We start from the raw sequence: 24,224 nt of genomic DNA, 5'->3' as shown, positions 1-24,224 counted from the left end.
GTTGCTGGGCTTGGGCCAGGTTTGTGTCCACCCCCCTTGGGATGTGGCTCCTGGGACACACAGGGCCTGAGGTTCAATGCCCCAAGAACCACCCCCCGGCTCTTGCCGCTTTCCTGCTGTGAGGATTTCGGGTGGTTGCCACTCTCCCCTCACCTCGCACCATTTCAGCGCAGCTGAAGGAGATGAGGGACACGCGGCATTGCTGGCACGGCCCCAGGGGGACCAGCGTAAGGTGACTTCCAGCTCCTGATTTCCACCTCCCCCTTTGCACAAGGCCGTGTGGGGGCTGCTGGGGGAGGCAGCCTCCTGTGGGTGGGCTCCTCCTGCGCTTTGGGGACTGGCTCCCGCCACCTTTCTGTGGTCACCTACCCAGCCTTTCCTACCAGCAACGAGCCACTGCCCTCCAGGCTGCCAGGGCCCAAGGGAGAGGCACCGCTGCTTGCTCATTTTCTCAAATATCCCCCCCCCCCCACCCCAAATTTTCTGGATTGCAAAGGCTGGGCTCCTCTCAGCCCCGCTCAAGCGGCGTCGAGAGCCTGTATGCGGAGTCACGCAGATGTCAGCGCTGATCTATGGCTTTAATTACGAGCCCGTCTTCGTGTAAGGCTCAGATAAGTCAAAACGGAGAATTGCGGCTCAGCCCCAGCCTGCGAGCGGCTCGGTTCATTATTCACGAGCCCTCGTCTGTGGCAAAGCTCGCCCCGAATGCGAATCTTCTTGTGCCGAGGACGCTGCAGCCCCAGAGGCTGGCTCCGTCCCCTGGCCCCGGGCACCGCCTCGCCCCGGTGTCAGTCACAGCTTCGCTTTGGGTGCTGCACCGGGGCTGTCAGAGCACCCAAAGGCCCCTCGGGAGCCTTTTGCCTCTCCTGCTAGGGGTGCCCGTGGTTGGAGCGGTGAGGGGGGGCACCCAGCTCAGGCACCGAGCAGCACCCAGGCTCCGGAGACCTCAAAAAGCCGGTGAGCGCTCACCCCAGGTTACAACCACAAGAGGAGGAAGAGGAAGAGGAAGAGCAGCGCCCAGGGGAACCCCAAATAACCCCTTCCCTGCCTGCTGCAGAGCCGGGACCCCACTGCAGCGATGAGAGAGCCCCCCCCTGCACAAATGCCCCATTTCCACGGACCACAGAGAAATGCCACAGGGGGATGCAGGGCGCAGCGGGTTGGCACCCAGCGCTCGCTCGCCCCGTGCTGCTTTTTTGGCTCCCCAGCCCTGCGTGGCCAGCTCGCGAGCCACTTTTAATCCATAAAGAAGGTCTTTTGTGCAGCCTTTTGTCAACAGGGCTGTCCCATTGCTATAGCTACGGCCCCTCCGGTGCCGGACACACCTGTTTGTTTTTCCAGCTCCTTTCTATTGCCGTCAGATTTCTCTGCCACCTAAATAAAAATAATGAGAAAAGCCCTGCCCTGGCCCTGCGCGGTGGCTCTCATGGCCCTTCCCGCCTAAGGAAACTCCCAGCTCCCCTGGGACTTGTTTTGTGCAGGCAAAACAGCCTGCTCGGCGAGCTGCCCTCTGCACGGCTCTCGTTATTTCTGGTTTTTGCCCTTAAAAGTGCTGCGCCCGTGGTGGCGCGGGGCTGAGGACGTCGTGGTTGCAGTGAGGTCCCCGGGCAGTCCGAGGTCCCCCTCAGAAAGGACAGAGGACAGTGGTGCAGGGACTGTGCAGCTGCACTGTGGGGTTTTCTCACAGAATGCTTTTTCTCCTCCTGCATGACTCCAAAACTGGTGCTTTGGGGATGTCAGCCCCAAGTTGCCCAGGATCTGCCCCAGCTCCTGGTTTCAGCGGCACTGTGCGCCTTTCCCACTGGGCACCTGGCCCTGTGCTGGCCCCGTGCTGGCCCCGTCACCATGAGCTTTCCCAGGGCTCGGCATCACCCTTTCGGAACATTAAAAATCCCCCCCCAAACCCACCGTCCATATACACGGCAGCTTCAAGCAAGGCCCTTGAAAGCACTTCCACGAGCCGCCAGCCTCTGCTTTCCCCGCTCCGCGCGCCGCAGCTCGGCGAGGCTGAGTCAGGCTGAGTCACACCAGCGCTGAGATCGCACAGAAACCTCCGGAGCCGGCAGAGAAATCCACCCCCGGGCTCTGTCCTTCTAGCCGAGACCCAAAAGGATGCTAAAAAGGAGAGGGGAGAAGCTTCCGAGGGACACACAGCCCTAAGGTGTTGTGGTCCCACTGCCGGGCACGGTGCAGGATGCCAGGATTTGGCCGTACTTTTGCCAAAAAGGTGCGAGCTGGGAATGCAATAATTAAACCAAACCTCCTCCTTATTTCCCATGAATATTACTGCTATTTATTGTCCTGCTGCTTTGCTGCTTCTAAATATTTCATGCCCTTGAAATTGTATTTTTTGATGAACGTGGTGTGCGATGTGCACGGTGCGTGCGTTACCACTTGCAGAAATAAAAACCTTCCACGATCCTCATGAAACAACCCAGGCTTCACCACGCTGGTGAGGTCCTGCACCTCGTCCAGCCCCACGCCCAGCATCCATCCTGAGCCTCTGAGCAAGCTGGCCTGAAACTCTGGCTGTTTGGGACCTGCTGCCCGTGGGGACGTGCTCGGGGGCGCTGCACACCTGGAGCACAGCTGCACATCTGGGCAGCTGCCGCGGGCTGGACGGAGAGGTTTGGGGTGCACAACCCAGGCGGGAGGTGGGAACAGCTGGGAGATTTCAGCACTGCCCCAGCTCTCCTGCACACGATCAGCCCAAGCATCTCGGGTGAAAAAAATAACAAAACCCAGGCTTTTTGCAAGAAATCGGTCACACTCATTTTAATGTTTCTGTAAGCAGAGAAGGGTGAAGGGAGTGCGGTGAGCGAGCGGGCCGACGCGCCGTGCAGCCGCAGCTGCTGGCTTGCCCCGCAGCCCCATTTATCTTGTAGAAAAACATCCAGTTTTGATATTTAAGATTTCCAGTAATGGAAAATTCACAGCAGCCTGGGGGCCCGGGAGCCAAGAGCTAATTGGCGGAACTTGTTGAAAAAGCTTCCCTCGAGCTCTTTTCCACTGGAAAATCCAAAAGCTTTCTAAAACTGTTGATTTCTCATAAAAACTAAAGCAAAACACACTTGGGGGGAAAACAGGGGTGAGAAAAGGTCTTGACAATGTCGGAGCAGCCCGTGTCACTCTGTCAGGACAAATATTTACATTTTTTGTTGTAAAGTTACCCTTGTTTTGAAAACGTTTGTTTTATTTGCACTCCGTTACCACACTTTAAAAAAACCACAAGGAAAACAAAGTGATTTTGCAGAAATACAATGTTCTGGCTGAAGCAGAATGACTTTTTTTTTTTTTTTTCCCTGTGAATTTTCCCTGGGAAAGTTGACATTTCGGGGCTTTTTCCAAAGCAGAAATCTCAGCGCAGTCTCCAGCCCCCATTTGCCCGGCTGTGTCTTGTAGGAATAATGGCAATTCTCGGGGGGTTAATGAAGGCTTTCAAAAGAGTTTAATCAATGCTCGGCGGCCGTCAGGCAGTTTCACTGCCGGTTTCTCAGGCCCGGAGCCATCTGTACCGCTTCCTCCCAGCGTGCTCAAACCCACCCAGAGCATATGCTGCTCATGGCTGGGTGGCATTTCGGTAATTCATTAAAATAGCTCACCAGCCATCAAGGAGGGAGCGCTGCAGGTAGGACCTGGAGAGCACGCAGGCATTGTTTAAATAGGAAATCTTTCCTGATGGCAAATCTGTGCCGAAAGCAGCGGGTTTGGGGAGCGCGTGTGCATCCCCCACGCAGGTGATGCGCCGTCCCGCCAGGTGTGGGAGTTGCAGCAATTATTTTCCTTGCCTGGGGGAGGATGGGAGCAATTTGGGGATTTGGGTAATTAGCGCAATTGGGGCTCGGAACAGACAGTTAATAATTTGGGTGAAATGGAGATATGAATGCCATGGTGACACAGGAAATGGCTCCGGTGGGATCTCGTCACGGCAAAGTCTGAGTCCCAGCCTGGGGTCTTAGGCTGAGAGGTGGCTTCCCCCATCCTGACCCCGGCACGGGATGCAGCAAGGAGGGTGTGAGTGCTCTGCAGCCCCAAATTCATCCGTCCCCAAGGCAGAGGCTCCCTCAGGCTCCTGCACACCCAACCTCCTCCCACCCAAAGATCTCTCCAGCTGTTACTGAAGCATGTTTCGATGCACACGTGGCCCAAGACACTGGGATTGGGATGGATCCTGCACAGGTAGGGGTAAGCTTTCTGCTGGAAAACTGCCTTTGGGGGTAAAATATGCCCTTGTGCTGGGTGGGGGAGAGCTGCTCAGAGCCTTCAGGTGTGGGTCTCTGGCTCAGGTGCCTGAATTAGGGCAAAGCCCTGCCCATTCAGCAGGGGTGGAGAAGGGGGATTCCTGCCTTTAAAAGCCCCTCACAGGGTCTGGATGCCTCCAGGGTGCATGGTGATGGGTCCAGTGCTGCCTTGTGTCACTGCTTCCAGCTCCCCTGGTGAGCTTCCCGTGTTGCACCCTTGGTCCTTTATGCAGGTTTTGGGGATGCTGAGGGCCCCAAAAAGAGCCCTGGGGTCAAGGTGCAGCTGCACTCAGCACTGATCCCCCTGTGAGCCCCCGCTGCTGAGCTCCTGGGCAGGGGGGGCACTGTGGGACGCCCCCATATCCTGCACGAGCAGCATGAGCTGGGGACCAGCGCCTGGGTAGGACACCCTCTCCAGCACCTGCTTTTGGGACGCTCAGGGGAAAAGGCCGACAGAGGGACCATCTGGGGGCTGTGCCCCCTCTGCCACCCCTGCTCCTGAGCTCTTCCTTCCTCCCGTCCTGCTCCGACAGCGATGCTTCCCCTCAGCGCCTGCCTCCTGTCCCAGCAGCTGTTTCGTAGCACCGGCTATTTTGACTGCTCGGTTAACTATTTATCCAGACGGAGCGGGGCTGCTGTCCTTCTCCTGGCAGGTTTTTTTCCATATACAAATCCCGTGCCGAAGCAGGGAGGATGAAGCCTGACCAGCTCTGAGCTGTCCCCAGCGCCCCGCAGGTCGCAACCCTGCTCCTCCCGGTCCCTGCAGCTGCTGCAGAGCTCTTGTGGGGCTGTGCTGAGGGACTGGTGTGCCTTCATTTCCCTAGCACTTGATTTTAAGCAAATGTGAAGCCAAAGCACTTTGCAAGCCCCGTGTGGATCTTGATTGCTGCCGCTGGGGATGCCGTTTGCCCCAGGAAGGGGCAGGATGCGACCTGTGCGCGCTGACCTCGCTCCTGGGGCGCAGTCCTGCTGCACAGCTCCGCTCCCAAGGAGGCTTTTTTTAGCCTGTTTCTGCTGCTGGATGCAGGCTTTGGGGGCAGAAGCTGCCTTTCCCCTGCAGCACAACCTCCGTGACCCTCCCCAGGGCCAAGAAATGGCTCTGCCGGAGCAGACCCCAGGGAGGGTTTTGCACCATCCCATGCCCCCAGCCTGCCCCTTGGTGTCCAAGAATCCACCCTCCAGCGAAACGTGTGGCTTGCAGCCAGCGGGGCCAAGTCCGTGCCGGCACCTGAGCTTCACGCGGGCTGGGGCTCAGCAGCATTTGCATTGAAAATCCCGACTTTGAAATGCAAAAGGCGCCCAGCCCGGGTGCGGAGCACTGCAGCAGGGCGCTCAGAGCACGGCCTAGGGGGTTGTCCAGACAGCTCGTGTTTCCCTCAGCGCCCGAGGTTCGTGGCGTTTATTTCCCGTGAGTGGGGGCAGCCCCAGCTCGGGCCAGAGAGGGACCTGAATGGCAGAAAAAGGCACCGTGCCCAGGCGCTCCCCTTTGGCGGGGTTTCTTTGCTTTTTCTGCTCTTTTCCTCGCGGGGCCCTGCCGTTTCCGAGCACTTGTCGCTCCGTGCGCGAGAGGAAAGTTGGCAGCGCCTCGCGCTATTGTCACACGACTTATGAAACCCAAGGATTTCAGCCCCGTTTCCTACCCGCCGGCCTTATCGGGGCCCTGCATGCTCTTGGCACCTCCTCGTGCCCCGGGGCGGTTGCAGGGCGCAAAGCGCGCGGCGCGAAGTGCCGCTGCCCTTGTGCAAGGGGAGAGCGAAGCCGCTCTCAGCCCGCAGCCAGTGCTGGGACCGCAAGCTGCCTGCAGCGAGGCTGTGTCCCCAAGGGCAAGGGGTGGCATCCCCGGCACCTGCCTGCGTAACCCCACGTCGCTGGGCCGTGAGGAAAGAGCCCGCGGGGTCAGGGTTTCCCTGCCCTGGAAGTGGATGTCAAACTTGTTTGAGAATTACAGAGGTGGTGCTCTTTGATGGGGGTTGCTTTTCCTCTTGTTTTTTTGTTTTTTGTTTTTTTTTTTTCCTCCCATTAATCTGGAGAGGAAGATGCCAGCAGAGGCTCCAGGTGTTTTTCCAAAAGCTTTTTTTTTTTTTTTTTTTGTATCTGTTGGCTTCTGCTGAGTGCTGGCAGGGCAGATAGAGGGCAAAGAAGTGACGGAGCCGGCAGGCACAAGGTTGTGCCGTGTGGTGAACTGCTGCCGCAGGCTCTGCCTGATCCTCCCCCAGCTGCTCATGGGTTTTAGGGATCATTTCCATTGCTTTGCAAAGCATCTGAAAAATGCAAACCCACTCTATAGCCCTGACTATGGAGTGTGCGTTGGCCTTGGTGCATCCCTGGGAACACGGGGCTGTCCCCAAACAGGGCTGTGCACCCTGCGTGTGGGTATTTCCGCAGAGATAAGTGCCTCCTGCACAACTTATTTAGCAAATCCCGTGCTATTTCTGTCCGTGAGCTGCCAGCCAAGGCTTGCTGAGCGGCTTGTGCTCTTCTCTCGCTCACGGCTGCTTGCAGACACTGCCACCACCCTGTCCCGGGTGGACGTGAGGTCCCTGGAGGGACCCACGCCAGGGCACACACATCCTATTCCCTCCCAAAATATGTGGTGCTGTCCCTCTGCAGGACCCACAGTGCCCCACGAGCCTGGGAGGAGGCCGACATCGCCTCTGCCTTTCTCGGGGCTGCCTCAGGGCACTCGGCATCGTCGGATGAGCAGCAAGGACGTGTCCCCGCTGATTTACACGATACACCAGAGAGATAAAGTCAACAATATTTATCTTCGGTCTGCATCACGACGCCCACGCTGTGCACGGCGGGGGCACGCTGCTGCCCTGCAGTGCTGCCCCGAAATACCCAGCGTCTGCCCCAGCTGGGGACCGGTATCACGCCCAAAATACCCAGCCCCAGCCTGTGGTGTCCGTGCGTGCACGGAGCAGTGGCACAAGGGTGCTGGGCTTCCTCGGGGCCTCCTGGGCGTGGAGATAAGCCCGGGGCAGGAAGCTGCTGGGGCTGTGCTGGTGCAGAGCGTGGTGCAGAGCGTGGCGCAGCTCCTGCTCAGCTCCCCAGCGGGGCCAGGCAGCACCCCGGGACCTCCGCAGTGGGGTGGGGACAGTGGGGACGTCCCCAGAGCTTGGTGTGCCGTGTGGGTACGGCGTGACTGGGGGGGTGCTGGAGGAGGCAGGGGGAAGGGATGGGCTGCAAGGACACCTCCGTGTGCTCAGCGTCACCACCGATGGCCAGTTTTGGGAGGGGGAGACTTACAGGCTGGAGAAAGCTGCTCCGTCTACCAGCAAGCTGCTGCAGAGAGCCCTTGGCTGGGACGTGGTGTCCCATGTCACTGCCGTGACATCTGGGGGACAAGAATTGCTCCCTGCTGGCGTGGCCACCTCCGGCAGGGGACAGGCTTTGGAGGAGCAAGCGGTCCTTACGGCCCGGCTGTGCCTCCAGCTGCAGCACAGCTTGCAGAACAGCAGCTCTCATTAACATCCCTGATATTGATGCAAAGCCTGCTTATTAGTATTTATTATTTTCTTTTCCTAAAGGGCTCTGGCGCACAGAAAGAAAATAATTCTAATGCTGATGGGAGTAATAAAGGAGGGCGTGCAGGGGGCTGAGAACCAGCTAGCCCCGCACCACGGCAGCGGAGCATCCTCGCTTTATTCCTACCGAGGAGGGACAACGGGAGAGAGCCAGGGGCCAGCACTGGCCCTGCTGCTCCCAGGCTCAGGCGGGTGCTGCGGTGCTGGGAGGAGAGGGATCAGGCTAACGCAGTCACTCGCAGATCGTTTAGGGGGTTTATTTCTTTATTGGTGATTAATGGCCGTGTTTCGTTTCTAATGGAAGGAAATAGGGAGGAAATGGTTTCTCGTGTTCATTTATCAGGGGTTTGTTTAAACGGTGCTGGAAATAGGTCAGGATTGTGTACTTTCGAGAAGAAAAAGCCGGTGGGGCTGGGGCTGGATGTCAGATATTTGGATTCTTTCCCTGCACGAGGCCGGCCCCGCCACTCCCCGCCCGGCACCGTGCCGTCCTGCTGCCTGTGGCAGGAGTGAAGCGGTCCCCAAACTGGCCTCTCGCTGTTGTTCCCCGGCTGTGTAAAGGGATCTGCTGTTAATTAGGTGGGAATTAATTGTTTTACACCTGCCCCAGCCCTGCAGTGGGGAGCGCAGAAGAGGGGGCATCGCCTCCAGGAGATGCGTCCCATCCAAGTGCTTTTGGGGCCAGTGCTCGCTGGGCGCTGCTTTTCCTGCTGAATTTAAAACAAATCCCACTTCTGAATAAGTGATGGTGTTACCCCCAAACCCTCCTGTCACATGGGGGCTTGGAAGAGTCTCCAAAAACTCTCCGACCCCCTCTGGGAGCCTGCGTGGGTGCTTTAGGTGCTGGAGCACTTAAAGCATGGAGCGTGGTGAGCCTCGTGGTACCCAAACACCCCCAAACTCCGGTCCTGTGGGTGCCAGCACCCAGCTCTGTGCTTTGTGGGGTCGGGGGCAATCCACTGCTCATAGCTACTAAAAAGCAATGCTCCAGCCAGCTACTTTTGTCTGCTTTTGGATTATGGGGGGAATCCAAGGCTTTTTGCAGCGCAGGAGCTACCAACACCTGAGAGCCCAGCTGCCTAAAAATGGATTCACACCCTGGATAAGAAAAGTTACTCATCTCCCTCTTCATCTGGAACAACATCATTCCTCGTGGCCGTCCTTCCCCGAGCATCACCACCCGCTCTCAGGCTGGCCAGGCAGCCAGAGCCCGAAAATCCTAGCAACAATGACATTGTTTGCTATATTTGCATCCCTTAGGGCTGCGCGGCAGCGATGACACACCGCCGAGCTGGCAGCGGGTCTGCTATTGATGCCATCTGCAGAGAGCCTCCTACTCACCCCGTTAAAATTACATTCCCCAAGCAGGTTGCCTCACAGAGAATTGGGGTGCAGGGGACTCGGGGTGGGGACCCCGGAGTAGCCCCAGATTCCCCCGGGGCTCTCTGCCATCGCGTCTCGTCCCTTCCTCGGCGAGCGCCCAGAGGCACGCTGTGTGCTCAGACGCCTCCCAGACATCGCACCCTTCCCCTTAGCAGTTTCCAGCAGTAAATGTTCCTCTGATGTTATTTTTTTCATCCTTTTCTGGCTTTATCATGGGCTTCTGATGTGGAGAAGAGGGGCTCAGCTCCTCTTGGTCTTCGGGGATGAGAGCTGGGCAGCTCAGGGGCTCCCTTAGGGTTTGTGTATCTTGGGATGACTGCATTTGAAAAGTAAATTTGGCTCTTTTGTATTTTACTTTAAGTGCTCTTAGGGACTTTTGTGGTCGTGAAATTCAGGTTGAGAGGACAGTGAAAGCTTCTGGCCTCGCAGGTCAGTAGGAAAGCTTGACGACAGGCAGGAGGCATTTTGCAGCTGGGAATGTGGACAGGAACCACTATGGGCTTTGCTTTTGTGTTTTGGGGTTGAGCAATGTCACCTGCTGTGTTCAGCACCCCCCTGGAATACCCAACCCTGGGGGAACAGCCTCCCGAGGGGGCGATGTCTCCTGAGCCCCAGCTGGCCTCGCTTGCGGAGGCCGAGGAGGGGGAGCCCCGGGGCTGCGTCCCACCAGCAAGGTGCAGGAGCTCTGCTCCTGGTGGGGCAGTCCATGCCACCCAGAATGTGAGTCTGGGCCTACAGAAGTTAAGGTGTTGGGGTTTTTAATCTTAAAAGCTGGATTCTATTTTTTCCTTCAGTGCTGGATTCTGAAGGTATGGATCCTGGGGTTTGCATTTAGAGAACATTTGCTGCATGGCTACAGCCAGGAATTTGGGATGTAAAAAGAGTGCGAAAGCCAAGGGTGTGGAGGGAGCTTCCAGAAGGATAGGCTGGGACCAAATGGCACCAAATGCCCATGCTGAGCTCAGCACCCCCAGCCTCCCCGTCACCCCTGGGGCACCGTGATGACCTCCCATTTTTGGGGTCCAACACAAGCAGAGGCCCCTCCGGCACAGGAGAGCGCTTTCTTGGTGGTGGGCACCTGGGAGCCTGTTTTAACTGGCAGAAGCTGAGTGCCCACGAGTGCTGGGCCTGATTCTCACTGCCGTGTGTACAACAGGGCACATTTCTGCCCTTACAGCCAGGGCAGGAGCCATGAGAAGCCTCCGCGGCCGTGCCAGGACCAAGTCACCCTGGCTTAGGAGGACAAGGAGCCATGAGGGGGGAATGAAACAGTCGGTCATGCTTAAAAGGAACTGAAATCGACCCCATGGCTTTATTAGGATGGGATGTGGTGGTTCCCTTCAGTAAGGCCCCAACAGCTCCACGAGAGGTTTGGGTCTATGCAGAGCCCTGCCCTAGGGATGGTGAGCACCAGGCTGTGATGCTGCCAGTGGACACCTGCACTCCTCCTGGGTTTGGGATCTGTCCCATGGGCAGGACCGGCACAAGTTCAGCAGAAATCAGGTCTGTGTTACAGAAAGCTGGCTGGTGCCCCAGAGCTCTGCTGCAGTCCCTGGGACCAGGCTCCGGGCGTTGGGCAACAGCGGTGCCATTTCTCAGGATTTCCTGGTCATCTGGGGAATACGTTCCCCAAGCCTAGCTGTGCAAAGCCGTGAGCTGCCCAGGGTTGGTTTTTGGGTGCATCATCTTTATTTTCCACCTCCTTCTCCCCTGGCTGCTGGGGGAAGCGCAGACACAGCCTGGACCCACTTACCCAGAGCTCCCTCCACCCCTGCCTTGGAGGGGTGCTGGGGCGATGACTGGAAACACCACTGCTTCCTCCAGCTGGAAACAGAGAGGCCAAAAACGGTGTAAAAAAGCTTCCCATCCGCAGCCTGCCATGTGCGGAGCCCTGGCAGCGCGGGGCAGCATCCAAAGCGACGCCAACTGAGCAGTCGCGCGTGTGCCGCCTCTGCGGAGCCCAGATCTGTCCCTATAACCCTATACAGCTAACGATATATATTTGCTTGCTGATCAACAGAAGTTGTGGGTTTTTTTTTTTTCCTTTTTTTTTCTTCTTTTTTCCCAGGGAAAAGGATTGTGGAAAGCAACAGCAGCCCGTGAAGTATTTGGCAAACAGCTCCTTTTGTGTTGCGCGTAGGTAGCTCTGGCTGTATCTGTGAGCTATATATAGATAAATACATATATATCTCCCTCCATGTAATGTTTCCACTTTTTTTTTGCAGACTACCTGCAAAACACAGACACTATCACAAGCCGTAAATGCAGGAATCATACCGCTGACTGACAGGCAGTTCTGTAAAGCTTTTTGGTACAAAACTTTGTATTTTCCAGGGAAAAACGATGGGGTTTTGGTCCTGTCTGTCCCACCTGGCAGGAGGGGATGTGACCCCTGCATTTTGGGGTATTGCTGCACTAAGAGGAAGGTCCTGGGGTTGTAGATGCATGCTGGTAATGCGGGATGGATTTTTCAGGAGGTATTTGGGGAATTCTAGGAAGCACGAAGCATGGAAACTTGCTGGGAGAAGGTGGCAGGTATCCTAGGGGTGTGGGGTCGCTTTGACTTCTACTCTCAGAATGAAAAATAAGGCAAAAACTTCAGGAAAGGGAGCTACACCAAACACAACTTTTAATTTTTACTATGTTGGATCCCTACCCTTCCTAAACAGAGCTTAATCTGTGTGCCTTGATTATGAAAAATTCCCACTCATTCATTTAGGAAGGGTTGGAACAAGATCCTTGGACTGCTGGGAAAAAAATTCTGCTGCTGTTTTTTTACTTCCACCTGCAGTGCCTGCTCCCACCAGCCCCACCCGAAACCAAACCAAACCCTTTTACCCCTGGGTGCATTTTCTGCTCAGAAGGCAGCGGCAGAGCCCTGGCTGTGCTCTCTTGACTCGTGCACTCCCTCAGCACCCAGCCTGCCCATTCCGTCCCGAAGTTGCACCGAAGCGTGCTTTGCCCAAGTCGCCTTTTTTTTTCTTCTTTTTTTATTTTTTTCTCATGGGCTTCCCTGCCTCGGCACGGAGGTTTATCTGGTTTCCCTTTGTTCAGCGCGCACGAAAGAGAAAGAGGAAGGAAACCCGCCATCGCCTGGCCTGATGCGGGGTTAAAAATAGCAGCGCGGGCTCGGCCGGGGTTCCCGTGCTCGTGAAAGGTCACTTGTCCCGGCCCCGTGGTGCAAACAGGGTGCCGGGCTCCTTGCAGATCGCATCTCCCCTCTGTGCCTGTTTTCCTTGCGAGCCCTCAAAGCCAAAGCAGCTCCAGCAAACCGCCTGGTGCAGCACGGTGGGCGACGGTGGCCGTCCTGCCACCAAAAGGGTCACTCTGCGCTTGGGTGGCTGCTCATCCCCCAGTTGCTGAGGGCACGGCACATCATCCATCCGTGGGACCCCGGATGGTTTTTGGTGCGTGGTTTTTGGTCCCACTCGCTTGGAGAGAGGGCAGCAGGAGCAGCAGGAAGCAGGAGGCAGCCCTTACCCACCCTCCGCACATCACATCTCCACGGAGAGCCCAAATTTCTCATGCAACCCAAAACTGGGAAATTTTCCCTGGAGGGGGATGCGGACGGACAGTGTGGGACAGCGAGGGGGGTGCGGGAACCTCCTCGTGCAGCAGCCCCGCAGGGCTCGCCGCCACCTTGGAGCCTCCTCTGTGTTGTTTGCTTCTGCTGCTTCCTAAACTCCAGCAAAACCGGTGGGAATGGCACGCCAGAAAGGCAGGTTTGGTTTTTGTTTTTTGTTTTTTTTCCAGGAGGTATTTTACAGAAGAGAATAAAAGCATTAGAGCGTCAGGACGAGTGTCACGGTGCTCCCCCTCAATGGATATTAATGGGTTTTCCTACCTTTGAGAGAGATCGGAATACAGTGTAGAAAAAAAACAATAATTATTGCCCAATATAGGTCAGGAGTCATAAACAGACACTCCTAAGTGAAGTGCTGCTGCTGGGTTCAGAGCAAATGCCAGGAAATTCGGTCACGACATGGGATCCTCGCTCCAAGCCAGCCCTGGGGAGCTTCCCACTGGGAAACAGCCTCCAGGCTCGGCTGGGTGCTCCAGATCTGCCCCGATCAGGGCAGAGGAAAACCCCACTTTCAGCTTAATTACAGAAAAAAGCACGTGGTTTACAGCTGGAGAATCCTGCCCTGCCCCATCCAATTTATTATCCAAGAAACCAAATTTATTATCCAAGATAATAATTTATTATATCATATCATATATTTATTTATATCCAATTTATTATCCAAGAAGCCAAATCCCAATGATACCCACGCTCCTACGACCCCTTGAATTGCACGTGTCGGCAGCACGGGATGCGGATATACGTCTCTAGCAAGGATGGAAATACCTGAGCTGCAGCCCTGGGCATGGCCAAGGTGAGGGCTGATGCCATTTTTGAGTGTATTTCAGTGGTTTTTGGGATCCATCCCCCGGGAGCAGAACCCGGCCCGCAGCTGCTGGGAGTCCTGGCTGGGGGATTAAAAAGAACACCCAAAGCCTGGCTCCGAAAGGTCGGCCGGCGTGTAACATTTAGAAGAGCCTCAAACTGTTATTTCAAGGTGGTTTTTATTTTTTTTTGTCTCCATAGGAAAAGCAAATATCAAAGTTGCTGTGGAAAAAAAAAAAAAAAAGCCATTCCTAGCCTTCCCCTGCGGACAGGGGCTCGTGGCACGGGGAGAGGGGACATGGCGGGCTGGGAGCAGGGTGGGATACGTGGCCCCGTCACCTCCCGTTATGAAATAATGGCACTTGGTGGGATGGGGCTGCGGCCCCTCGGGTGTGATGCTGCAGAAGTGACACGGGTGAAGTATGGCCCATGCCATCCCTGTCCTTCAGCCCCGCTGCCAGCCCCCTGCCTCCGAAGCCCTTAGCTTGGCACCGGCTGCTACCGGCCTTGCCAGAAAACCTCGTTTTTTCCCCCACTTTTTGCGAGCAGAGCGGGGATAAAAGCGGACTCTCCCACAGATTGCAAAAATCCCCGCAGCATCCGATGGGATTGGGAGCCGGCTCCAGCACTGCAAATCCCAGGGTTTTGGTAGAGTTCCTCCTGGTTTCCCTTTGTAGAACCAGGAGGAAAATCAAAACCATGGGCAGGTTTCCAGGCCCTTGCTGACCGTCGGTGCCCTGGTGCCGCAGCCAGGGCTGTGAAAGGGCTTCAGGAGATTGGGGGTGTTAAAATCATGCTGTTCATTTGTTTTTTTTTAATGACCCCATTAAGCTTTTCTAACTCCAAAACTTACTACTGGGAGGAAGCCAGGACAAATAAGGTTTGCCTTTTGTTTTGAAGGTGGCGAGACGTGGGGCTGATGTGCTGCAGGGAGGAATCCCGAACCAGTGGGCTCCATCCCCTACCCCATGGTCTTGCTCAAGCACCCCGAGCCCTTCCTTGGCCACCTTGAGGCTGTTTTCACTCCAGACCAGTTTCCCTCATTGCTCATTATTGGACTAATTTACTGCTCCAAGCTGCTAATAATTCTCACGAATTGCTTAATTACAGGTGGGGTCGATGTTGCTGCCGTTCACCAGGGCTGCCAGCTGGTTCCCCGTGTAAATCCATTTTTGTTTGCTTGCAACTTGGTGAAACTTTAACCTTTGGGGCCCGGACATCGCCTTCCTGCTGGCTTCCAGCACCAGGACTGGCAGCAGCTGGTGAAACTGGAAGGAGCCCGGAGCCCCAGCACGGTCTGGGTGCTGTGCCCAGCAGATCCGCGATGCTCTCCAGCCCCAGGGGCTGCCAAGATGAGGGTTTTGGAGGGATCCTCTGGCGGTACCAAACAAAATGCAGCAGGCATGGAAAGCGCAAGGAGCTCCAAGGGCACGTGCTAGTGGAAAACACGGGGCTTGTGTCCACGCCTTGCCTGGTAAATCCCACGGGGCAGGCGCTGGGGCCGGGGGACGCTGGGGAAGGGAGCGGGGGACTCCTGTTTGCTCCCATACGGCCCCGGGGGGCTCTGCCTCTCCGCACCCCTGCTGCGCCCCCAGCACCAAGCCAGGCCTTGGCAGGTGCAGGGAAGGTGATGCTGGTCCCTGACGCCGTGGTGTGGGAGCATCCCTGAATCGCGGCCAGGAGGACATCGAGAGCTCCCCTTCCCAAAAACTGTGCCCTGGAGCAGCGGGATGAGGTGGGGGGAGCCCCTTGCCGTGCTCTATTTATTGGCACCCCCAGGGGAGGGGAGAGCACGGCGAGGGCAGGGCATCGCCCGCAGGCCCCAGCAAGCAGCACGGAGAAAAAAAAACACCCAAACACTACTTTCTCCCCCAAACGAGAGGCAGGCGACTGCTTGAAGCCAGGCCAGGCCGCAGGGCTCGGAGCCGCGTTTCCTGCAGCAGGGCCGCAGGGGGGGGCCCGGCCGCGGCTCGCAGCCCTGCACCTCCCACCCCGCCGGAAAACTTAATTTAGCGGGCTGAGAAACGCGAAGCCACGCTTCCTCCAGGACCTCCATGCCGGTGGGATCGGCGAAAGGCTTTCCATAAATAAACGCACCGATAAATAAATAAACTGGAGCTCCTCCCGGCGCTGCGCGCCGCCACTTCCTCCTGCTCGCAGCCCGCGGGCCCAGCACCGGCTGGCGTTGTGTGGGGCTGGCGTTGTGTGGGGCTGGGGTTGTGTGGGGCTGGCGTTGTGTGGGGCTCGGCTCTGTCACCCGCCGGCTCCTGTTCCCACCAGCCTCCGCCTGTGGAGGCCGTGGGGTGAGGCCTGGACGTACCTGGAGGCCGGGGGAGGCTGCTGGAAGCCCACCTTGGCCGGGGCACGGGGACACCGCAGGAGCACAGGGTTTGGGCCACCACAGGCGTGGGCTGGCCGCTGTCCTCGGCTGGTTGTACCCAGGGGGTTGGGGCAGCCTCGTGTTTGTAGGCGAGGGGAAACTTGTCCTGTGCACATGGAGGGCTGCTGAAGGGATGTTTGGGTGCCAGAAAGTGACTTTGGGTGCCAGGAAGTGACATTTGGGTGCCAGAAAGTGACATTTGGGTGCAAGAAAGTGATGTTTGGCTGCCAGAAACTGACATTTGGCTACTAGAAACTGACATTTGGCTACTAGAAGCTGATGGCTGGCTACTAGAAACTGACCTTTGGCTACTGGAGGCTGACGTTTGGCTGCCAGAAACTGATAGTTGGCTACTAGAAGCTGATGCCCGGCTACTAGAAGCTGACGTTTGGCTACCAGAAGCTGACGTCCGGCTGCGAGAACCCCTCGTTCCGGCAGAGCATTAACAGCAAGCACAGCCCCCCCGGCACAGACGGGTGCTCCCCGGGAGCAGGGACCGGGGAACCCCGGGGGGGGGGGGGGGGGGGCACCACGGGCACGGCCCCGGGGCCGGGCAGCGCTGTCCCGGGCCGACCCGGGCACGGTCCGGGGGGGGCCCGGGGGGGCGGGGAGGGGCGGGGAGGGCCGGGAGGAGGGGCCGGGCGGCGGCTCCGCTCCCCGAGGTGCCGGCGGAGGGTGAGCGGCGGCGGCGGCGGCCCCCGAGTGCGCTCCCTGCGCGGCCCCGGAGCCCGGTGCCCGGTCCCTGCGCCCACTCCCCCCCCCCCCCTCCCATCCCCATCCCCATCCCCGGACCCCCCCTCCCCGGGCCGTTGTTGGGGCATGGAGGCGGCGCACAGCCTGCCCGTGCTCGACGTGCTGCGCCGCTTCGGCGTGGCCGAGAGCTGCGGGCTCAGCCCCGAGCAGGTCCGGAGGAGCCGGGAGAAGTACGGCCCTAATGGTGAGCGGGGTGCGGCGGGACGGGGCGCCGGGCTGCGCGGAGGGACCCCGGGGGGCGCCCGGTGGGGGGCCTGGGGGGGGGGTCCGGAGGCACCGAGCGCTGCGCTAGGGCTGGGGGGAGGTTTGGGGTGGGTGCGGGGGGGCTCCGGGGGAAGTTTTTGACCCGGCCGGGGTGCAGGGGGTGCCCCAAAATTGGCCCGGGGGGGGGGGGGGCCCGCTGCTGGCTTGATGCGGGGTGGCGGCAGGACATGGGGTGACAGCGGGGTGGCAGCGGGATGCGGGCTGGCAGCAGGGTGGCAGTGGGGTGTGGGGTGACAGCAAGGTGGCAGCGGGGTAGCAGCAGGGCGTAGAGTGGCAGTGGGGCGGCAGTAGGGTGGCGGTGGGACACAGGGTGGCAGCAGGGTGTGGGGTGGCGGCAGGGCTTGGGTCCCTGCGTGGCCGTTGGGTGCTGCTGCGGCTCCTTCTGGGCGAGCAGCGAAGGGCAGCATCTCTCTGGAAGCTCTCAGCACGACCAACAGCCTGGGGACCCACTGGGCTCCCCCAGCCCATTGAGTGGGGACAGGGTCTTGGGTAGCGCCCCAGCCCCAGGGGGGTCCCATCCTGCCCGGCAGCACTTGCCCTGAGCCCCCCCAGCCGCAGGGAGCGGAGCCTCCCACCCGCTGTCTGCTTTGGGGTCAGAATCCCCCAAAAGTGCCAGTTCCAACCCCGACTACAATCGCTCCCCAAATTCCCCCTGGTCCCAGGGGGGCCTCCGGGTGCTCCCTGCCGCGGGGCAGTGTCACCTGCAGGCCTGGCCGCTGCGGGGCTGGCGGTGCCTGCTCCTGTTTGCCCAAGTGAATCATCCTCCCTGAGTCAGGCTGCTCGGCGGCACCAGGCTCTCTGCCTCCGGAGAGGTGCCTCAGACGTGTGGCATAGGTGCCAAGCAAAGGCTTAGCGGTGGCAATCCATTTTTCTGTGAATTTTTTTCTTTTTCGCCCCCCACCTCCCTCAAGCAGTGGCCGTGCGCTTGCCTCCTCCATCTGCGGTGCAGCAAATTTTGCTCCAGACCGCAAATTTCTTGCAAAGTGGTGATTCGTGAGAGCTTCTCGCCTGGGGATGTCCCGTGGCTGTCGCCTTCATGGCACAGCCCTGTGCCTGCTGCCCAGTGCAACGTGCGGGCAGCAGCATTGGTGGAAATGTGGCAGAAGGCTTCAAAAAATAATGGCTTTTTGCGCTCTTGTGCAAATCTTGGGTTTTTCTTGTGTGTGGCTCAGGTGTGACCACTTTCGTATTAAAATGGTGAAGAATGGGACCCTGTATGGCTTGTTCTTTTTGTTTTAAAAGCTCATTTTTAAGCAAAGGGCCTTTTTTCCAGCACGATGAGGGCTTGCAGGCTGTGTCGTGGCCGCAGGAGCCGGCACCTGCGCGCCCTGGGTGCCCGGTCTGCTGCGGGAGCAGCGTGGGACAGCACAGTGGGCTCGAAGGTGGCTCACATTAAATCATGTTTTAATTTAAGCTTAAATTAAATTTTGGCAGCGGAAGTGCGGGGCAGTTTGGCGTCTCGCTTGAGCTCACACAGAGCTCAGAAGGGGGAAGAAAATTCAAATCTCGCGTCGCTTGCAGCGCGGAGCAGCCCCGCGGCTCTGGCGGGTTTCGTTTTCGCACCCTCCCGGCTCACGTTCATTCATTTCCTTCCACACCTGAAATCCAACTGCCAGCGGCGGCGTGAATCACGGCCCGAAATACAGCGTCTTCCGTAAAAACTTCTCCTGACATACGCTGGGGAGCTGCCTTCTTCATTTTATTTTAATTTTATTTCTGATTGGGTTGATGCATTTCAGAAATAAGAGCTGCAGCGAGCTGCACCATTGAGCGAGAAGCAGTGGCCGCTGGCATGCTTTATTTAAGTGTGTGTAGGTATTTTGGGGGGCCACATTTATTTAAGTGTGTATATGTATTTTTTGGGGGGGCACATTCTTTAGGAGCCTAAAATCGCTTTTCAGTTCCAGCGCTCGCAGCTCCCTTTGTAGGAGGAAGCAGAGTGCAATGCTGATTATTTAATATCTCCAATTAGTGGCTTGGCAGCCGAGCAGCGTGCTATAGATTACTGGGCTCGGAGAAGATATTTCTCCGTTCAGAAGAGCTCGTGTTTGAGTTTCAAATCTGTCATCAGCGCTGGCAGCGCGGCGATTTCGTTTGCCAGGGGAGCTGGAGGAGTCGCGGTGCGCTGAGGTCTCGCCGTGGCCACCAGCAAAAGGCTCCCGAGCCTTCGAGCTCCGAGTCGCAGCTGCTTTCAGGCCACCTGAAACAAGAGCTCTGCCTTCTTTTATTTTTTTATTTTTTTTTAATTTTATAATAGACAGGGCTGGAGGGTATGGGAGTGCAAATGTGTTTTTTTTTTTATTTCTGAACTTAAAAAACAAAGGCTGAATTTCCTCTGAAATGATTCCAGCTCTGCCGAGGAGTGACAGATGTAAGCAGGAGCTGCCCCGCGGCCAGCCGAGTGATTTTTCTGATTTAAATATAGCCGTGATTTCTCTTCTAAATGGATTTCCATGTGTAAATGAGCGCACATTTCGGGCACGGTATTGCCAACCTTAATGCATATGCATAATTTTATTTGCCTCATCAGTAACCTAAATGGACTGTGAATGTCAGCGGAGTCAAGCGCCGGGATGTTTGCAGCATAGGGGCATTTATCTCTTTGCGCGCCACCTCCTCCAGCACCGAAGCAAAAACCCTTCTGCAGTGGAGATGGCAGCGGCCAGGATCAGGCCCTTCTGCTCGGCCTTTCACCAATCCCCTCCGGGACCCCAGCTGTGCCTGGGGTGACCCCAAAACCCTGCCTGGTGGCCTCCAGAGCCTCGTGCACCCCATTGCGAGGTGCAACAGTAACAGCGTTACCTGCTGGCTGTCCTAAGGGTTATTATTGTTATTAGAAGATTATTAAGAGCCAGCTCCAGCACCGGGGAAACACCCCGGCTGCCTCCCAGCCCGGGTTAGTGCTCCGGCTCGCTCCTGACAGTTTTAAAAAAGAAAGAGAGAAATTTCTGTTTCGTGCTGAAACGTTTGAGGTGCCGGCAAGGAGGGGAAAAGCAGCATTTTCTGACTCATCTCACTCTGCTCTCTGTTCCTCTGCGCATCGCCCACCTTTTCCACCCCCGAAACACACGCTTAGCAGTCTGATTCATAAACACACTACGTGGTTTTTTGTGTGTTTTTTTCTTTCTTTTTTTTTTTTCTTCTCCTCCTCCAAATCCTCTCCCTTAGGAGAAATGCTGATGCACTCAAACAGTGTGAGCGCCTTCAGGGTTGTGGAGAGACCACGTAATTTTCCTAATTGGACGATAGGAAATTCGGGCTTTGAGCCCCACACCTTCCTCTGGGGTTGCCCAATTCCATTCCTATCTTTTTATTAAAAAAAAATAAATAATAAAATAAACATGAGTGAAGAGCAACGTTCAGAAAACCTCCCATCCATCCTGTCCTGCCTGGCTCCTGCAGCAGTTTAATACATCCAGGGTAAGCAGAGGCAGGGGCTGCACTGGTGTGGAAGGGATTTTTGTGCAGGTGCACCCACGGGCCTTTACCCAGGGGTTTACCCTTGGGGTTTCCCCCCCACCTCATGCACAAGTGTTATTTCTTTAATGTTTGTATTTTCCTACTGTTTTTTGAGCTGGTCACCGCTGTGCTGCAGAGCACTGGGGTAGGAAATGGGGTGCGCAGCGGGTGCTCGGCTGCCCGCTCAGGATGTGCAGCTTCCCAAAAGTGCACCCCATGCACATGGATCCTCTTGTCCCTGTATTTCAGGTGCCTGTTTTAACAGAGCCGAGTGGTTTTGCCCATTCGGTGCCGTTTTTGCCATATAGCCCCAAGCCTGTTTGCTCTTCCCCCCCTTGCAGCTCGGTCTGTCTGCCTGTTTCAGCCTCTTGCAGTCACCAGATCCAGTTCTGAGCTACTGAGTCGCTTTTCTACAGTTGTCTCTCATGGCTAAGCCTTAAAAAACATTGTTGACGTTTAGGTTGCAAGTTAGTTTAAATATTTTCTCTTTTCTCCTTCCTCGAACACAAAACAATTTTGTTGCTTTGGATTTCTTTCTACTGGAGAGATTTTCTCTGCTGGAGGAGCGTGCGTATCGCTGCGTTTTCGCTCTGCATTTTCTCTCCTCTTGCAGACCTGCTGGTGGGAGAGCAGGGCCCCGTGCTGCCGGTGGAGCTCCCGTCCTGCAGCTCGCTCTGTGCTGGCACATCCTTGCCCTGCACACGTGTGTGGCCGGCATCACCGCTTGCACAAGCGCCGCTACGTGCCGCCAGCGCCAGGCTTGCAGAGCCCTTCATCCGCACATGTCCCCTGGGACCACGTGTACGTGGCACGTTGGGTGACCCCCCAGTGCAGCTGGCTCTCTGCCCCATAACGCTTTAATTCACCTGCTCCTAAAAGAAATGAGGGTATTTGGTGCTTTTTGTATGCTCAAACCTCTGCAGGCTTCACCTTTGATTTTTCTCCCACGTGCAGTGTTTGCAGACCTGGTGGGATGGTGATGCCCCACCAAAATGTCATTTATCTATTTATTTATTTATTTAAAGGATAATTCATTGCAAACCATCAGCCTGAAGCTCAGCACAGGCACGCCATGCCTGTCACCCAGCTGGGTGCTGGACAGGGAGCACCCCCTTGGGGGGTCCGTGGGGCAGCACACTGAGCCCCCTGGGCACCCCATCCCCACCGACTTCTATTACTGTGCGTGTGACATGTTGTTGGTATCGTGACTCACGATCTTTTTTTTTTTTTTTTTTCCAACATCTCAGTGCTGTAGTATCGGAGGCAGAACTTATAACAGTAACCTACATTAAGAGAAAAAAAAAAAAAACTAAAATAAAATTGCCAAGCACTGCAGCGAAGCGTCTGCAGCGATTATCGCGCTGTAAAACAGGTAGCGGGAGAAGGCTGGAAGTGCTGAGGGGCTGGAGCCAAAAAGCAATAGAGAAAATTGTGGTTACTTGAGTGTTTCCATGACGTGAGCGCGCCGCCTCCGTGGGCGTCGAACCCCGCGGGTTAACCGGCTGCAGGCAGGGCTGCTGCGATGGGCGACGCCAGGGCGGGAGGCTCCCTGCTCCTCTTGGGATTAACACAATTAGCGCTCATGGATATTTTCCGGGGGCTTGAAGCCGTGGTTGGGGGGCGGGGAGGCTGCTCGCCTTGTGGAGCCCACGGGGGAGAGGGGTCGCATCCCGAATTTTGCTCTTTTGCGAAGATTTTTGTGTGTTGAATGAATCCTCGCCGGCGGTTCACCTCGTGCCTGTAGCTGGTGTTTGTGGGAACCTCCCAGCATTGAGGTCTGGCTACTATCATCCTATAAAAGCCCTTTTTCTCTATTTATTTCGTTTCATTGCTTATTTATTTCCCCACTATCGCCGGTACTTGCAGCACCCCTGGGCTGGAGCACGTCCCCGTGGGCTGCGCGCTCGGGTGCAGCCACCAGCGCCGTGCTTTTTTGGGGTGAAACGCCAGCTTCTCTGGGGGCATGTGAACCTCCTGCACCCCCAAAAGTAGGTGTCTCTGCTGTGCTCACAGCAACCCTCCTAAAACTTAAATGTTCAACTACCTGCTGCTCGTGCAGCTGGATATGCTGATGTGGGTCACCCCATTTGATTATTTCATCCCCCCCCTGCACGCTTGGGCTGCGTTTGCAAATCACCATGGCCTTTTGGCTCAAAGATCCCCTAACGGAGGGGAAACAACCCAGGGGCAATAAAAAGAAGACCTAGACCTCTTTCCTAGCCAGAGCTGCCGTGCCCAGCTGGGGCTCGGAGGGCGCGTGCCCTGCGCACCGGGGGCACCGGCGGCGCTGCGACGTTTTGGGGAGGAAATCCGCTCCTTGCTTCTTGCGCCTCCCCTGCGCCCCGGGGTTCCTGTCCGCGGTGTTTTGGCATGGGGTGTTTCCTGCTATTTAGCGACCGGGTGTATTTTAAACCAGCCCTGGGGAGGGGAGGCGGGGAAGGGACAGGAGTTACCGGGGGCCGCATGGCACGGCTGCCCCCCAGTATAGCCAAATATGAGGAGCTAAGGCTGGGTGATGGTTGGTTGTGGTCCCCCCTCCCCATATTTTTATCCTGTTTTTCCTTTCTAAAATGCCCCCAGGTGCCCCCACATCCCACTGCCGTCACCCCCTTTGCCCCAGCCTGTGCAACGCCGTGCCCGCCTTTAATTTTTATTTTTTAATTATTATTATTTCTGCTTTGGAAACTTTTTTTTTTGTGCTTGTGGCCGATAAAAATCGGTTGGTTCCTTTTCGGGAGGGGTGCGTGGGCGGGGGAGATTCTCTTCCTTCGCTGCGGGGAGCGAAGCACAGAGCTGCGAGGAGGAACTCGGGCAGCAGTGACTTGGTCCCCTCTGCCTGCCTGGGGGAGCCAAATCCCCAGGGTTTTGCCCCAAAACCATTGGCTTGGTTGCCCACGCTTCCCCTTGGCCAAGCTGGACTGATGGGGACAGCATCCGAGGTGGGGACACCCCTCATGCTGCCCGGCGCCGTTACCTGCCTGCGCTCCCTTCTTTTTTTTTTTTCCATTTTGCAACCTCCAAGTCAACAAAACGCGCTAAAATAAGGAAAATGTGGTGAGTGAGTGGAAAAACGAAAACAGAGCTGCAGGGGAGGGGCGGCGGCGGCCCCGAGCCTCCTGCTCGCTCCGTGGAGGACGGCGTTCCCCAGGGCTCTGCGTGGTTTGGGTTTTGCTGCTTTTCTGCACTTTTGCGTGGTTTTTCCCTTTTTCACCTCTTCTTGACACTTGTCTTCTTGACACTAAGTCTTCTTAAACTTGTTTATTGGTACCTTTATAGGTCTCTGCGTAGGTACCTGTATCCTTGTAGGTCCATTCCAAGTGAACCATTCTATTCTATACCCATCCGTATCTGTCTGTAGATATCATATATGTATATGTCACATACATATGTGTGTATCTATAAAAATAAAATTCCATCCCTTACATGCACGCACTATACACAGTGGGAAGGAGGCCACAGAAATAATATTAAATGGGACCAACTCTTCCAGCGACCTGCCTCCTTATGGGAAGGGGATGGGCTCAACTACACAGGGATGCGTGATCCCCGGAGAGTTCATCCCTGAAAAGTACTAATTGCCTAGCTCATCCCTTTTTCCCATCCAGAAAGACCTTTTTTTTTTCTATTCTGCAGGATATATATATTTTTTTCTTCTGATATAATCTGAACTCAGCACCATGCATACTTCGTTTTCCACAAACACCCATCCAAGGCGACCGCTGAAAATAGCCCCGAGAGCGGGGAGCAGGAAAAGCCAGCATGTGTTTGGAGAGCGGGGTTGGCTGGGGCAAGGAGTTCTGCGAAAAGAAACCAACCAAAAAACATAATAA

At 56.4% G+C, this 24,224-nt stretch overlaps 1 protein-coding gene and 1 long non-coding RNA gene across 5 annotated transcripts in view; both read left to right on the top strand.

Moving 5' to 3' along the window:
- Positions 1-468: 468 nt before the first annotated feature.
- Positions 469-16,352, top strand: LOC310884437. Its single transcript, XR_014574221.1, has 4 exons — positions 469-4,436; positions 11,220-11,287; positions 11,377-13,527; positions 14,649-16,352. It is a non-coding gene; the product is annotated as an uncharacterized lncRNA (long non-coding RNA).
- Positions 16,353-16,567: 215 nt separating this feature from the next.
- Positions 16,568-24,224, top strand: part of ATP2A3 (ATPase sarcoplasmic/endoplasmic reticulum Ca2+ transporting 3) — a 44,432-nt gene continuing 36,775 nt past the window's right edge. For 3 of the 4 annotated variants that reach the window (XM_083806233.1, XM_083806230.1, XM_083806232.1), the window contains exon 1: positions 16,571-16,855. In XM_083806233.1, coding sequence (XP_083662359.1) covers positions 16,738-16,855 — 118 coding nt within the window. In that variant the 5' untranslated portion in view covers positions 16,571-16,737. Of the gene's footprint in view, positions 16,856-24,224 lie in introns of all 4 variants that reach the window. The other variant, XM_083806231.1, reaches the window with a different exon arrangement.

The sequence above is a fragment of the Anser anser genome, assembly GCF_964211835.1.
Source record: "Anser anser genome assembly, chromosome: 20".
Lineage (NCBI taxonomy): Eukaryota > Metazoa > Chordata > Aves > Anseriformes > Anatidae > Anser > Anser anser.
The sequence above is the reverse complement of the archived record's forward strand: the minus strand, read 5'-3'. Positions and strand labels throughout refer to the sequence as shown.